Source organism: Rana temporaria, chromosome 2 (assembly GCF_905171775.1).
Source record: "Rana temporaria chromosome 2, aRanTem1.1, whole genome shotgun sequence".
Taxonomy (NCBI): Eukaryota; Metazoa; Chordata; class Amphibia; order Anura; family Ranidae; genus Rana; species Rana temporaria.
In genome coordinates this window covers 307,562,359-307,577,426 of record NC_053490.1, presented here as the reverse complement: position 1 = coordinate 307,577,426, position 15,068 = coordinate 307,562,359, and the positions used below count along the sequence as shown (strand labels likewise).

Below are 15,068 nucleotides of genomic sequence, written 5' to 3'. Positions count from 1 at the left end.
CCAGATGTAGAGGTGGATAAGTATCAGACCATTTTCATACAAGAGTCCCTGTTTATAGCTAGAAAGGTGGTGGCCAAGGCGTGGTTGCGGGCAACGGCCCCGTCCCTGAGGGACTGGAAGAAAGAAATAAATTCTGTACTGCCCTATAGGAAAATGATCTATAAGCATAGGGGTCGCCCACAGAAATTTTCTAATGTCTGGGACCGGTGGCTGTTGGATGGGGAAACGTGTACTGTATAATTTGAGGAGGATATAGTGGAGGTGGTGGGTGGAGGAATGGGGATAGGATTTTTGAGTAAGTGAAACTGCTGCAGGGTTTCTAGTACATGCTATAAATATGTTGACTGAATCTAATAGTGTGTGCATAAACCTGGACTGAAATGTAAATGCGGGTTGGCTTGAATAATGACTGTATCTTCTGTATAATAAGGAGAAATGGAGCTTCTGTGCTGTATAACTTGTATGCCTTGAATACATCTCAATAAACTTGTTTTTCTGGTAAAAAAAAAAAACTAGAAGAATTAGTATTGACAGCACAACATCAACAGGAAAGATATTTAAAGCGGGAGTTCACCCATAAATTGTGTTTTTTTTTTCTCTTTTACCCTTAGATGGATGCTCGTTGTGTCTAGGGGAATCGGCTAGTTGTTTTAAAACCCAAGCATTACTTACCGTTGTAGAGGGCGATCTTCTCCGCCACTTACGGGTATGGGTCTTCGGGACTGGGCGTTCCTTCTTGATTGACAGTCTTCCGACAGTCTTCCGAAAGCCTTCCGACGGTCGCATCCATCGCGTCACGAGTAGCCGAAAGAAGCCGAACGTCGGTGCGGCTCTATACTGCGCCTGCGCACCGACGTTCAGCTACTTTCGTAAAATCGTGACGCGATGGATGCGACCGTCGGAAGCCTTTCGGAAGCCTGTCGGAAGACTGTCAATCAAGAAGGAACGCCCAGTCCCGCAGCCCATACCCGGAAGTGGCGGAGAAGATCGCTCTCTAAAAAGGTAAGTAATGCTCGGATTTTAAAACAACTAGCCGATTCCCCTAGACTAAATGAGCATCCATTGAAGTGTAAAAACAGCCTTTTACCGGTGAACCTCCGCTTTAAGAACGTGGACTTCCTGGAAGTCCTTTTTGGACACCAGGGTAGAGGTTTAAGGAGGGTAAGGTTGAACGTTTTAGAAGATGCCTGGAAACTTGAAGGGGGTGTGAGTAGGTATATATGAAGAACAACAGAGTGGGGTTGGGGTGGGGGAGTTTTTTTGGTCTGGTTTTTGTTGTTGTGGATGTTCCTCCCGAGATACCAGGTGGGAAGAAGATATAGGTTTGAAAGAGATGTATGTTTGATTTTCACCATAAGGTAACAGGGGGTGTAAAATAGTATGTAAATTGCATGTTGAGTTGTATTATTTGTATTTTGTATTATTATTTTGTTTTACAATAAAAAAAGGTTTTAAAAAAAAAAAAAAAAGAAAGATGCATATACTTACGGATGACTGATCAGCGTACCAGCTCGCTGCCCTTACATTTGATCACTGTGACCACAGCATATCACACAACAATGGATGGCTTCTTTTCATGCCATTCATTGTGTACAATTGTGTTGCTACCTATGATTGGTCAAAGTGATCACATGGTACAGATAGGGCCAATCACAGCCCATCTGTACCATGTGATTAAGTATTACATAAAGTGGAACTAAACCCAACGATTCAAAATGGGACTTTAGTCAGGAAAATGAAGTCCTGCTAGATCACTTCAGGCTGACCCATTTTGCAGGTATAGCTACCCATATTTGCCGGTGTATAAGGCGACCGGGCGTATAAGACGACCCCCTAATTTTACAGTTTTTTAAAGATTTTTTTGCCTGTACTCACCATATAAGACGACCCCCCCTTCCGAGGCTTCTGACTCTTCATATTTCTTCCTTCTGGAGCCATATTCTTTTTCATTCTTGCTGGAGCTGGAGCCATATTCTTCTTCCTTCTTGCTGGAGCTGGAGCCAATCACAGCGAGTGATGTATTCTATTAATGAATACAAAGCCTACTTGGATTGGCAGAGGCTGTAACATCATCAGCCCACGCCTCTCTGATTCTCAAAGCCAATCTGAGCAGGCTACTGTATGCAGCCTGCTCGGGTTGGCAGAGGTTGTTACTCCAATCCGAGCAGGCTCTATATTCATTTGAATACATCGCTCACCGTAATTTGCAAAATGGTATATACTGTATGTAGCTGAAGCTACATACAGTATTACCGCACATCCAGCAGGCATCCAAGCAGCTGACCCGGCGTATAAGACGACCCCTGCTTTTTGACAATTTTTTTTAAGTGTAAAAGGTAGTTAAAAATAAGTGTCTATACTATTTAACCACTTCCAGACGGCCGTACGACTTTATACGGCCCCAGGGTGGTTCTAATTCTCTGAGCCGCCGTCTTTTTATGGCCTCCGCTCCTCCTGGCCACTGGGGGGCGCGCGGGAGAGAGGAGACCGATCTGTGTCTCTTATACATAGGGACACAGATCGGTCACCTCCCCCAGTCAGTCCCCCTCCCCCACAGTTAGTAACACTAGGCAGGGTACACATTTAACCCCTCCCTCACCCCCTAGTGTTAACTGCTTCAATGCCAGTCACATATATACAGTAATTAGTGCATATTTATAGCACTGATCGCCGGATAAATGTGAATGGTGCCAAAATTGTGTCAAAAGTGTCCGATGTGTCCGCCATAATGTCGCAGTACCGATAAAAATCGCAGATTGCCGCCATTACTAGTAAAAAAAAAAAAAAATTCTGTCCCCTATTTTGTAGGCGCTATAACTTTTGCGCAAACCAGACGCTTATTGCGATTTTTTTTTTCTTTATCAAATTTTAACAAAAATATGTAGAATACATATCGGCCTAGACTGAGAAAAAAAAAAAAATTGAGCTATTTATTATAGCAACAAGTAAAAAATATTTTTTTTTCAAAATTGTCGCTCTATTTTTGTTTATAGCACAAAAAAAAACGCAGAGGTGATCAAATCCACCAAAAGAAAGCTCTATTTGTGGGGAAAAAAAAGACGTAAATTTTGTTTGGGAGCCACGTCGCACGACCGAGCAATTGTCAGTTAAAGCGACGCAGTGCCGAATCGCAAAAAGTCCTCTGGTCAGGAAGGGGGTATATGTGCCCAGTAAGCAAGTGGTTAAAATCCAGCAATACACTGTTTCACCCTGCTCTGCACATGCTCAGTTGCTCTCCATTTTAGCCATTTTTAGGCACTGCTGAGTTTTTAGAGGCTGATCTGCCGACAGCCTTAAAGCAGAATTAATCACTCCTATCCTTTACAGCCAATAAAGGTGCTTCTGCTTCATCTGCAAATATCACAGTTAGCTATTCCAGGAATGGAACTGTTTTTTGAAACTGTTAAATCGATGGGTACAGTTCCACTTTATGATTTACTGCTGTTCTGGGGTTCTGGGCTTCAGCAAAATGGCAGGGTCCAGCAAGAATCAAGTTGTGGGTAAAAGTTAAGCCCTAGCGGTTTAAAAAAAGTTACATTCCTGGAATGCCGGGATTGCTAACTGTCATGTTTGCTTGTTTTCTCAACCAAACTGTCAAACCATCAAATGGCTGGAGTCATAACTGTTCACATGTGCAGCACCATGGTAGTTGCAGATCAATCAGAAGCCTGCTTCCTTGGCTATAAAGGATAGGCGGGTTTAATTCCACTTTAAGGCCCCTTTCACATGGGCTTGTTCATGTAGGCTGATCTCCGTTGAGCAGGCGGATGAGAAGTTTAACTCAGCTCACTGTGCAGAGACAGACTTATCAGAGCCCTGCTGTCCCCTATGGAGATCGGATGAAAACGGACCGCCTGTCGGATTGGATGCAGGCGGATGTCAGCGGACATGTTCCTGTAGACATCTGCCGCTCCATAGAGGTGCATGGAGCGTCTGATCAGGTCCGCCTGAAAAACTGACAGGGAGACCTGATCGGAGCACCCATGCGAGAGGGGCCTAAGGCTGTCAGCAGATCGGCCTCTACAAATTTGAAAGTGCCTAAAAACTGAGTATGTGCAGAGCATGGTCAGACAGTGGGGTTAATTTACTAAAGGCAAATCCACTCTGCACTACAAGTGCACTAAGGCTGCATTCACACCTAGGCGACAAAACACCTGAAGCGCGACGCTCGATACGCTGGAGGGGCGAATTTCCATTGCTGTCTATGAGATGGTTCACATCTCACGCCGAATGCTGAAACGCCGTACGCCTGCCGCCTGAAAACAAGTCCCGGACCCTTTTTTTCAGGCGGCATTGGCGTTCGGCCATAGACAGCAATGGAAATAATTTGAGAGAAAAAAAAAAAAAGAAAAGTTAAACAAATCGCGGCAAAATACGCCGCGTACGCGGCATTACAGTGTGAATGCAGCCCTAACAGTGTAGTTGCTGTAAATCTGAGGATAAGATCTAAAATCAGGGGAATGAAAAGGTAGAACTCTTGCGCTATCTGTACTAAACACTAGGGGGCACTGCTGCAATCACCTGTTAGTCTGCCTTAAACAGAAAAAGTACAAATGTGAAAAAGTGATGGTGAAGCGCTGTGAAACTATAAACTAAGACAAGGGACCGCGGACAAGGCCCAAAGATGGGTAAGCCTACCCTTGTGTGACAAAATAAATATATAAAAATAGATACAGTGAAAACTATAATGGGAGAGGTGAATAATGCAAAGACAGGTCTGTGTAGCAAAGTGTAACGAACTATATAGACCAGTAGAACAATAAAATTATAGAGCAAAAAACCTATGTGACAGATTATAACAAACTGTGTAAATCCGTTAAACAGTAATAAGATTGATCAAGCAATATAAAAATCGCAGACACAAAAAATATCCAAAAAACATAAAAACAAAACACCACACGTGTAAAAGTCTATAGAAAAAGTGGTAGCAAAGATGTAACCCAAAAATCCAATGTGGGATGCTAGGCAGGCTTCGGTGCGATCACCTCAGGTGGTACCAAATGCTCACCTTGGAGCTATAGCACGGATAGCTCAAAGTATCAAGGGTGTATCTTCAAACGTGCGGCCTCATTAATTAAAGCTGAGAGGGAAAGGCTCCTCATCAGGTGTTCAAAAAAGCATGTAAACAGAGATAAAGCAATAATGGCATAATCCTGTAGAGATTTTTTGAAAAGGGAGTTGTGGACAGTGGACCTATCTCCACGAACACCGAGTTCGTATCCGGATCTTGTTAGTATTGTTTGTTGGAGAGTCCCTGGATATTATGGGAACACACGCTTCCTCTATATCTTGCACCTCCTGGCTTGACCCGCAGTGTCAGTGAATGCTCAGAAAGTATAAGGTAAAAGAGAGAAGAGGAAGGCCCATAGTGCAGTACCATATGAAATTTATTTTGAATAAGGTAGCGCAAAGGTAAAAAACTCACATTTAAAAAGGAGGACAACAGTCCGACTGTTGCTTTGCCACTTTGCTACACAGACCTGTCTTTGCATTATTCACCTCTCCCATTATAGTTTTCACTGTATCTATTTTTATAAAATCAGGGGAAGCTCTGCTGATTTTATCATCCAATCATGTACAAGCAAAAATGCTGTTTTTTATTTTCCTTGCATGTTCCCCATGGATCTACAGCGACAGCACTTCCATGTGCACTTGCAGTCCTTTTGTAGTGCAAAGTGGATTTGCCTTTAGTAAATAAACCCCAGTGTATTACTGGATTTTAAATAGTATAGTTTCCTTTTTAACCACTTAAGGACCCGCTCATGTACATATACGTCGGTACTTTAAAAATGGATGTCTCGGTAACGGCAGCAGCTGCTGCCACACCCAAGATATGCATCTTTTCTTTGAGCGGTCCTGTAAACGATAACGGTGGTCTCCGCGGCGGATTCCCTGCGAGATCACCGTTATCGGCTGCGGGAGAAGGGCATCCCCCCTCCCGCCGCTCTCCCGCGCCCTCCGCCGCTTACTGGAGCCATCGGCCGGCCAATCTGGATCGCGAATACAATTAGGCTGTGGCCTGGCTGCCAGCAGTGTGCCAGGACAGGTGCCATGCCTGGCGCTTTTAGCCAATGAGGTGCTGAACATGGCACGCCTCAACATGACGTCATTCCCTCCTCCAGGCCCACCCACAAAAGAGCAGAGGAGCCAACAGTTCCTGGCTGTCCCACGCGGTGTGGAGCTGAGAAGGTAAGACGAGAGAACAGATAGGGACAGACAGACCAGTGTGATTATATCAACAGTAAATATAAGCAGCAGTTTTGTGTGATCCCCATTCTCCAATATTATATCAGCAGGAAAATATAATATATACAAAAGCAGCAGTCTTGTGTGATCCCCAATGTTATAGATCAGTGATATAGAATATTGGGGATCACACAAGACTGCTGCTTTTGTATCAATTATATTTACAGCTGACCACAAAAATTGTTAAATCTTTTCAGGTGTGCCGCAATTTTTATTTTTTTATTTTTTTGGTGAGCCACAAGACAAAAAGGTTTGAGAAGGACGGTGGTAGAGGCACAGACAGGATTTCTTAGACCCCTTTCACACTGAGGAGTTTTTCAGGCGGTACAGCGCTAAAAATAGCGCTGCTATACCGCCTGAAAAACTCCTTCACTGCCTACTCAATGTGAAAGCCCGAGGACTTTCACGCTGAGGCAATGCGCTGGCGGGAGAGAAAAAAAATCTCCTGTCAGCGGCATCTTTGGAGCGGTGAGAGGAGCGGCATGTATACCGCTCCTTCACATTGAAAACAATGGGAAACAGCGGCAATACCGCCCCCAATGCGCCTCTATAGAGGCGCATTACGGGCGGTATTAACCCTTTATCGGCCGCTAGCGGAGGTTAATACCGCACCGCTAGCGGCTGATTCCCGCAGCAATCCTGGCGGTATAGCGCCGCTATTTTTAGCGGCGATATACCGCCACCGCGGCACCCGCTCCAATGTGAAAGGGGCCTAACTCTTTCTCCAAACTCTGGCTAGCCCTGGTGCTGTCCTCTTGTCTCCAAAGCTCTGGTCTGTGGACAGTCTCATGGCATGATTATACACAATGCAGGGATTTTAACCCTGTATTGTATGTGGTAGGGAAAAGTGTGCAACCGCAGCTAGGAGCATCTTAAAGAGGAACCTGCAGGGAATCAGTCTCTGCTGGTGAGCGCAATTGCACCTTCCTCCGGTACCCCTAGCCTTAATGATAATTTAACCCTTACAGTACAGAGGGCCCCACTGCAAGGGTAGATTTTCTTCTAATTCCTAGAGGTGTGCTTTAAAGGGGTTGTAAAGGTAAAATGTTTTTCCTAAATAGCTTCCTTTACCTTAGCGCAGTCCTTCACTTACCTCATCCTTCCATTTTTCTTTTAAATGTCCTTTTTTCTTCTGAGAAATCCTCACTTCCTGTTCTTCTGTCTGTAACTCCACACAGTAAGGCAAGGCTTTCTCACTGGTGTGGAGTGTCATGCTCGCCCCCTCCCTTGGACTACAGGAGAGTCATGAGGCCCACTAACACACAGCTCCTTTCTCTATCTGCAACGTAGAGAGAAGTCCTGACTCTCCTGTAGTAGGAAGCTATTTAGGAAAAAAAAATTACCTTTACAACCCCTTTAAAATGGTTTATTCCTATTGACCAGATCAGTCACCAGGATAGTGAAAATCATCCTAATAGGAAAACAGACAGTAATAGGGCTAGGTTCACATTTGTGCATTGCAGAGACTCACATGTGACCACAATGCAAAAAAAAAAGTGCATGCCTTTTGCAGGCACACAACTGTGCCATTATTTTCTTACTGGTACCCAATGGATACAACTGTGCCATTATTTTCTTACTGGCACCCAAACGAACCTTGTTCATGTGCATGTTTTTACTTACGCCAAAATGCATGATCATAAAGTGGCATTTGTTTTTGTGCACTGCAATTTAAAAAAAAGGGCCATGCGCTTCTTTTGTACGATATTTTCACCCATAGGGCAGAACATTGAAATGGATGGGCTGCCCTAAACGTGACATGCAAAATTGCGCACCATCGCACCTGCATAGGTGTGAATCGAGCCTAAACCTGCCATAGACGGATACAAATTTGGCTGGACCAGTTGAATTTCAATCCATCCATGGGCAATTTATATGTACTGAAGACGATCGACCAGCCTGTCTGTTTTTTTTTTGTATGATCACTGCTGGCGGGTATATTGGAAACCTCCCGCTGTCAGAATATAATAGCGCAGCGAGATGGATTCCCCAATCAACAGTAACAGTGCTGATGGGGTAATCAAGCAATTTTCTTTCCTTCAACCTTTGGCTGCATAACCTATGGCTAGCCTAGTCTAACAGAGGTTGTATTTCTTCCTCCTGCACTCAAAAGCTGAAATATAAAGTTCTGGCTGGTGCTGCACTTGAAGCATCACTAGAAGAACTGATATGGAAAGGACACATTGATGTGACATGGTAAAGCTGTGACTCCTGACAAGCGGGAACATTTTCAGAGGCAAATATCATCTCTGAGACAGAAAATTGGTAATATCCCAATACTCTGACCGTGAATGGAGATGTCACAGACTGGGATGGATTTACTAAAGCTGAAGAGTAAAAAAATCTGGTGCAGCTCTGCATGGTAACCAATCAGCTTCCAGATTTGTTGTCAAAGTGTAATTGAACAAGTGGAAACTAGAAGCTGATTGGCTACCAGGAAACAGCTACAGCAAGTTTTGCATTCTTCATTCCAGTTAGCAAATGAACCCCAGTGTGTGCAGTAACCGGTACATGCTCCATGTATAAAGTCTCCCACTATATGTGTAGAATCTGTACAATAAGTGATCTGTAGCAATCCTAAATCTCCATCACTCACCATGTTGGATTCAGTCGTCCAGGCTCTTCAGTTGTCAGTTACCAGCATAAACAAGCGGTCGGCGGTCTCCTTAGCAACCAGCAGCACACCGGAAGAACGGAAGAGCACACGTGGCTCCGCCTATTCCACGCAACCACCCAGAAGTGTGAGCGTCCCTGGGACTTCCTCCCGGAAATGACGTACAGACATCGAAACTGCATATTTGAGTTTTCCCTTCTCCTGGACACGTAGGTATGTCTCTCTATTTACGATGAAATGTCATTATACGTTGTGAGTTCAGACAAATGCTTCTTCGGAAGCCCATGGTACGACGTGTACTGGTTGTCAATCCCTGTCAGCTGGGATTTGTGGTTCCTCCACACCTAGGGGGGGGAGGATGTATCATAGATTGTGGAACTTTACCCATTTTGTAAGGTCCTCTCCTCCCTCAGTGTTGCCAACCTACCAGATTGAAATTTACTGCCACAACACCCAAAATTTACTGGCACAAGCAAATTTTTACGGACATTTTACAAAAGTTACAAAATTACAGTATTTAGGCTACAAACAAGTACACTAGACAAATAGCAATGTGATTTAAGGTAGATATTAAGGTAAAAAAACATATTTCTGTTATAATAGTCCATCGGTTTCTGTTCCCCATCACCTCCTGCCCCCACCAGCTCTTGCCATCACCTCCACATCCTGCCACCACCAGCTCTTGCCATCACCTCCACATCCTGCCACAATCACCTCCTGCCACCACCAGCTGCCACCACCAGCTGTCAGCTCCTGCCACCACCATCACCTCCTGCCGCCACCATCACCTCTGGCCAGCTCCTGCCGCCACCATTACCTCCTGCCGCCATCATCTCCGACCAGCTCCTGCCCCCACCATTAGCTCCTGCCAGCTTTTGCCGCCATCACCTCCTGCCCCCACCACCACCAGCTCTTGCCACCATCACCTCCTGCCCCCACCACCTCCTGCCAGCTCTTGCTGCCATCACCCCCTCTCCCACCACCACCTCCTGCCAGCTCTTGCCGCCATCACCTCCTGCCACAATCGGCTCTTGCCACCATCACCTCCTGCCAGCATTACCTTCTGCCACCATCACCTCCCTCACCTCCTGCCACGGCGCCACCATTACCTTCTTCCACATCACCTCATGCCCCCACCACCTCCTGCCACCATCACCTACTGCCACCAGCAGCTTCTTTATTACCTTAAATCTGGGCTGTGCTGGACTTGGCTTGTACTTGTATGGTGAGGTACCTGTATGGCGGGGTTACAGCGCACACATGGTAGTATAATACTACTACTGCTAGTATATTTCAGTGCCTGTACAGAACATACAACCTTTCTGTACTCAGTGGAAGAAAAGATTTGGCCAAATCCTTATTTTTTTTTTTTGGAGAGGTCACTACAGATTACATACTAGTTATTTTTAAAATCTAATTTTAGCATATGTGCTGCAGTTTCATGATACATAAAAAATATATTGATGTCTGGATGGAAGACATGGGATATTTTCCCTGGACAAGGTCCCTGCTGAGTAAGGATAAGCTCCAGCGTGTTCGCATGGTACACGTGCAGAGCCCGCCAGGAAGTCGGCGCTGCGCTAATCACAGCCAGGGAGACATTTCCCGATCTCTGCAGCCGAGCATCGGGAAATGTCTCCCTGGCTGTGATTAGCGCAGCGCCATGCAGACTTCCTGGCGGGCTCTGCACATGGAATGTGCAAACACGCCGGATCTCATCCCTAGTGCATACCAGCATGCATGTGGTTACATGTGTACAGCCACAGTATTTGTTAGCCTGTCGATGATGTGTACAAGACTCCTCGGCGTAGAAATATGCTTTGTGTGTGAATTATGTCTGGAGGCTCATTCACATGGGTGCTGTGGCCTGTACAGTGTTAATCAATTGTTTGTATATGTGGCTGCAGCAGCTGTATGAGCACAGCCCAGAGGCCCTAATTTGTCAGGTGTGCACCCCTGAACACAGGCAGTGTGCATTTGGGGCCACTCACCTGCCCCTGAACATGTGTTCGAGCTCCGGCTGTGTCTGTACAACCACTGAATCCTCATAGAGTAACAGAGGCTTCCTGTACACGGCTCCACTCGCATAGGCAAATGGCTCATTCCCGCTATACGGGCCATTGAGCCCTTCGCTCTAGTTCACATTGACTGCGGCTTTGAAATTGTGCGAGTTCAACTGAAATCGTACAATTTCAAAGCTGCATGTTAGTGTGACTTGGAAGACATCTGTTTGGCTTCATGCACAGATGTCTATACAAGTGGCACTTGAAATCGCCAAAGGTAGTGCAAGAACTACCCTTTTTTTTTCATTGATATGGCACCGCAAATTTGGCGTTGCACCGATTTGAACAGTGCGATTGACAGAAAAAGGAAATGAAGGCTTAAATTGGATGTAAACCCAAATTTGCTATCACAATGTAGAGTATAAGATTTCCTATCATCAGTGCCCAGTCTTGCCACAAAGAGTTAATTCAGCTCTGAGCAATCCTCTTTTCTTATTTCAGTGAGATAAGCGGCAAACAGGAGAAAACTTTTGTCCGTTCTTCCCACCTTGCTGTGAATGACAGGTTATTTACATATCTCATGCACTAGCTTTAGACAGGCATTATTTTTTAATTCCCGCCCCCACTCCTTTTCTGAAGTCATGTGGTTACTTTTCTGGATGTTGGTGATCATAGCAGAATTTAGTGTAAGGAATACACAGGAAAAAATGCATGTTGACAAGGGGAGTGTAGAGGTGGGTGGGGAGTCTACTGATGTCACGACTCCACCCACCGAGCTCCAGACAACAGACCCACCCAGAGAATGTGCAGTTTTTCGGGTCTCATAACAGACAGAGTGGAGACATTTGACAGGTAAGGCTACATGCAGGAGGCATGTATATCCTTATAGATCGGCACTATGACAGTAGTTTAGAAAGGATGAGAGTGGGTTTACATCCATTTTAAAGGCCAAGTTAATTTTTTAGAAACATGTTACATATTACACCAGGGCTTGACAAATTTGCTTTGAATCTAGGAGCCAGCTAAAAAAAGTTAGGTGCCAGATTGGTATCACTCCACTCTCGCAGTACAGACGCCCCTCCCGCAGTACAGACGCCCCCTCCCGCAGTACAGACGCCCCCTCCCGCAGTACAGACGCCCCCTCCCGCAGTACAGACGCCCCCTCCCGCAGTACAGACGCCCCCTCCCGCAGTACAGACGCCCCCTCCCGCAGTACAGACGCCCCCTCCCGCAGTACAGACGCCCCCTCCCGCAGTACAGACGCCCCCTCCCGCAGTACAGACGCCCCCTCCCGCAGTACAGACGCCCCCTCCCGCAGTACAGACGCCCCCTCCCGCAGTACAGAAGCCCCTCCCGCAGTACAGACGCCCCTCCCGCAGTACAGATCCCCCTCACTAAATCCCCTCACTAAGTACAGACACCCTCATTGCAGGCCCCCATCTATCAGTGTAGACCCCCCCTCCATCAGTGCAGATCCTCCATCGATGTAGACCCCCCTCAGAGCAGACCCCCTCCCCATCAGTGCAGGTCCCCCACAGTGCTGATCCCCATCAATGAAGACCCCCTTCAGTGCAGACCATGCCCCTCCATCAGTGCAGACCCCCCTCGTTTCCCTCCCATTGCCCCCTCTTTTCCCTCCCATTGCGCCCCCCCCCCCCAGCACATGTCTATTTGGATTACATTAAAAATGTTACAGACCTCAGAACAGCGTGGGATAGGCACAGCGGAGTGTGTGTGTCCCTTGGAGTCCCCCCTCCTCCTCTGTAAACAGAGAGGAGAGGGAGGCGGCTTCGGTCCGCTCCGCTATGCGCTGTGTAGAGGTGAGGACTGTGCGACATGCAGTGTTAGCGAGCGGTGCCGCTGCCCACAGGTGTTACCTGGTGCGGCCCACAACGTCACTGAGAACTTCTCCCGTGCTCGGCCCCTCTCATTCAGCCAGAGGAGCAGGGCGCTCGGGTGCTCGGAAACCACAACTTTGGATCCCTGATGTTCTTGAGCCGCTTCCCGAAATACCCTGGGGCAGAGCGACAGCAGCAGTGGGGATGACAGGCCGCCAAGGATCCCCAGCTGGATTTCATTCTGCTGGCCACTTGTTCCTCACACCGTGTCAGCCGCTGCTGTGCCGCTCTCTTCCTGCTCCATCCCCGCTGCCACCGTTAATCACATTCCTGGCCAAGACCCCCCAACCCGCCCTGTAGCAGAGGCACCTGTCACTGATCAAAGCCCAGGCGCCAGGGTGAAATTTCTAGTCGCACCTGGGATTTGTCAAGCCCTGTATTACACCCATATTTGGGGTATAGCATGTTACTATACAACACATGTGAATAGTGCATCCACTGGACTTATCCGCCTCCCGTGACTAACACAAATTGTGCTCTCACCTTAGATATATGACCCCCATAAAATGAAAAGTCATAAAATGCATGTGTCCCCTTTTAAATGGGATAATTTCTCCTCCACTGATCAAACACATAGGTATGGTCACTTTAACTGGTATCCTCTATAAGTAGCCATTTACAGAGGATACCAGTTAAAGGGACCATACCTGTAGATTTCATGTTATAGGGGTCATATATCTAAGGCTTTATTCACACCTGAGTGTTTTTGCCGCTTTTTACGTACTTTTTTCAAATCATTTTTACAGCTTTAGGCATTTTTGTTTAGCCAATATAAAGCACTATATGGAGGAGAGGGTAGACGTGTATGATTTGGATCAGTCGAAAATTGATTGACCAATTAAAATTCTGTGTCATCAACTGTTAGTGGGCTTACCCACTAACGGCTAAATATATAAAAAGATTGCCGGCAATGAAAAACAAATGGGGGGGGGGGAACAACGTGGGGTTCCCCCCAAATCTATACCAGGCCCTTTGGGGGTTATGGCTGGTATCTTAACCGCTTGACGACTGTCCACTGCCATGGGTGCTCAACCTGTGGCTCTCCAGATGTTGCAAAACTACAATTCCCATAATGCCTCAGCCTTTGGGAGACATGCTTGTACCTGTCAGCGGCTTGCAATGCCTCATGGGAATTGTAGTTCCGCAACAGCTGGAGAGCCACAGGTTGAGCACCCTCATATATATATATAATCTCTCTCTGCACTTTAAAGATGGATATCTCGGTAACGGCAGCAGCTGTTGCCACAATCGAGGTATCCATCTTTTCAGTTGGCGGCCTGTTTACGATAATGGTGGTCTCTACAGCGGATTCACTGCAAGATCACCGGTAGCGGCGGAGGCGATCGGGCCCTTCTCCTTCCTTAGTATGGATACGAGCGAGGGCAAGATGGCCCCCACCCCTTTCCATACCATAGCAGGGCGGAAGCGACGTCAAAACATCACTTCCGCCCATACCTCTTAAAGGGACATATTTTTTTTTTTTGTCATTTTTTTCAAATGACAACATTTTTTATTTATTTTATTGCTTTTTAGTCCGAATATGAGATCTGAGGTTTTTTTGCCCCCAGATCTCATATTTAAGAGGACCTGTCATGCTTTTTTTCTATTACAAGTTTACAATCCTTGTAATAGGAATAGAAGTGACCTGAATTAAAAAAAAAAAAAACAGTTTTCAAGTACCGTATTTATCGCGGTATAACGTGCTCCCGCGTATACCGCGCACCCCTAAAGTGGCCCCCAATCCTGTGGAAAAAAAAGTTTTTTTTGTACTTACAGTTTTGGTGTCTTGCACGGCGTCCGTCTGCGGCTTCGGGTGTCCTCTTCGTCGGGTCCGGGGTCCGTCTGCGGGCTTCGGGTGTCCTCTTCGTCGGGTCCGGCGTCCTTCTGCGGCGTCCTCCCCGCTCGTTTCCCGCGCCGAGTTTGAATACTGCACCGACATATACAGAGCGCAGTACACTCTTGTGATGTCGTGCAGGCTCGGCAACACTCGCGCTCACGTCCTGTACGTCCAGGACGTGAGCGCGGAAGGAGCCGAGACTGGCCGACTATACCCGAGTGTACTGCGCTCGGTATATGTCGGCGCGGGTATCGGCGTATACCGCGCACCCACAGGGCAACAAAGTGCATCTTATACGCCGATAAATACGGTAAAATAAGGAAACTTTTTTTCTCCTACGCCTTCCAGGACGGCACACCAGAGAGATAAGGGCTCCTCCCACAGGAAACACAATCAATTGACAAGTTTGTTATAAGTTCCCACCCACCCCCTTGCTCCTCAGTATTTTGATTGTGTTTCTCCCGAACACA

At 46.6% G+C, this 15,068-nt stretch overlaps 2 protein-coding genes across 3 annotated transcripts in view; one reads left to right on the top strand and one right to left on the bottom strand.

Moving 5' to 3' along the window:
- The window catches only part of NME7 (NME/NM23 family member 7), a 236,223-nt gene extending 227,285 nt beyond the window's left edge, over positions 1-8,938 (bottom strand). Inside the window, exon 1 of the mRNA XM_040337354.1 lies at positions 8,843-8,938. Within this exon, the coding sequence (XP_040193288.1) occupies positions 8,843-8,845 (3 nt within the window). The 5' untranslated portion in view covers positions 8,846-8,938. The remainder of the gene's footprint in view (positions 1-8,842) is intronic.
- Positions 8,939-8,981: 43 nt separating this feature from the next.
- BLZF1 (basic leucine zipper nuclear factor 1) overlaps positions 8,982-15,068 on the top strand; it is a 43,728-nt gene continuing 37,641 nt past the window's right edge. Inside the window, exon 1 of one of the 2 annotated variants that reach the window (XM_040337353.1) lies at positions 8,982-9,069. The gene's annotated coding sequence lies outside the window, so the exon portion shown is untranslated. Of the gene's footprint in view, positions 9,074-15,068 lie in introns of both variants that reach the window. The other variant, XM_040337352.1, reaches the window with a different exon arrangement.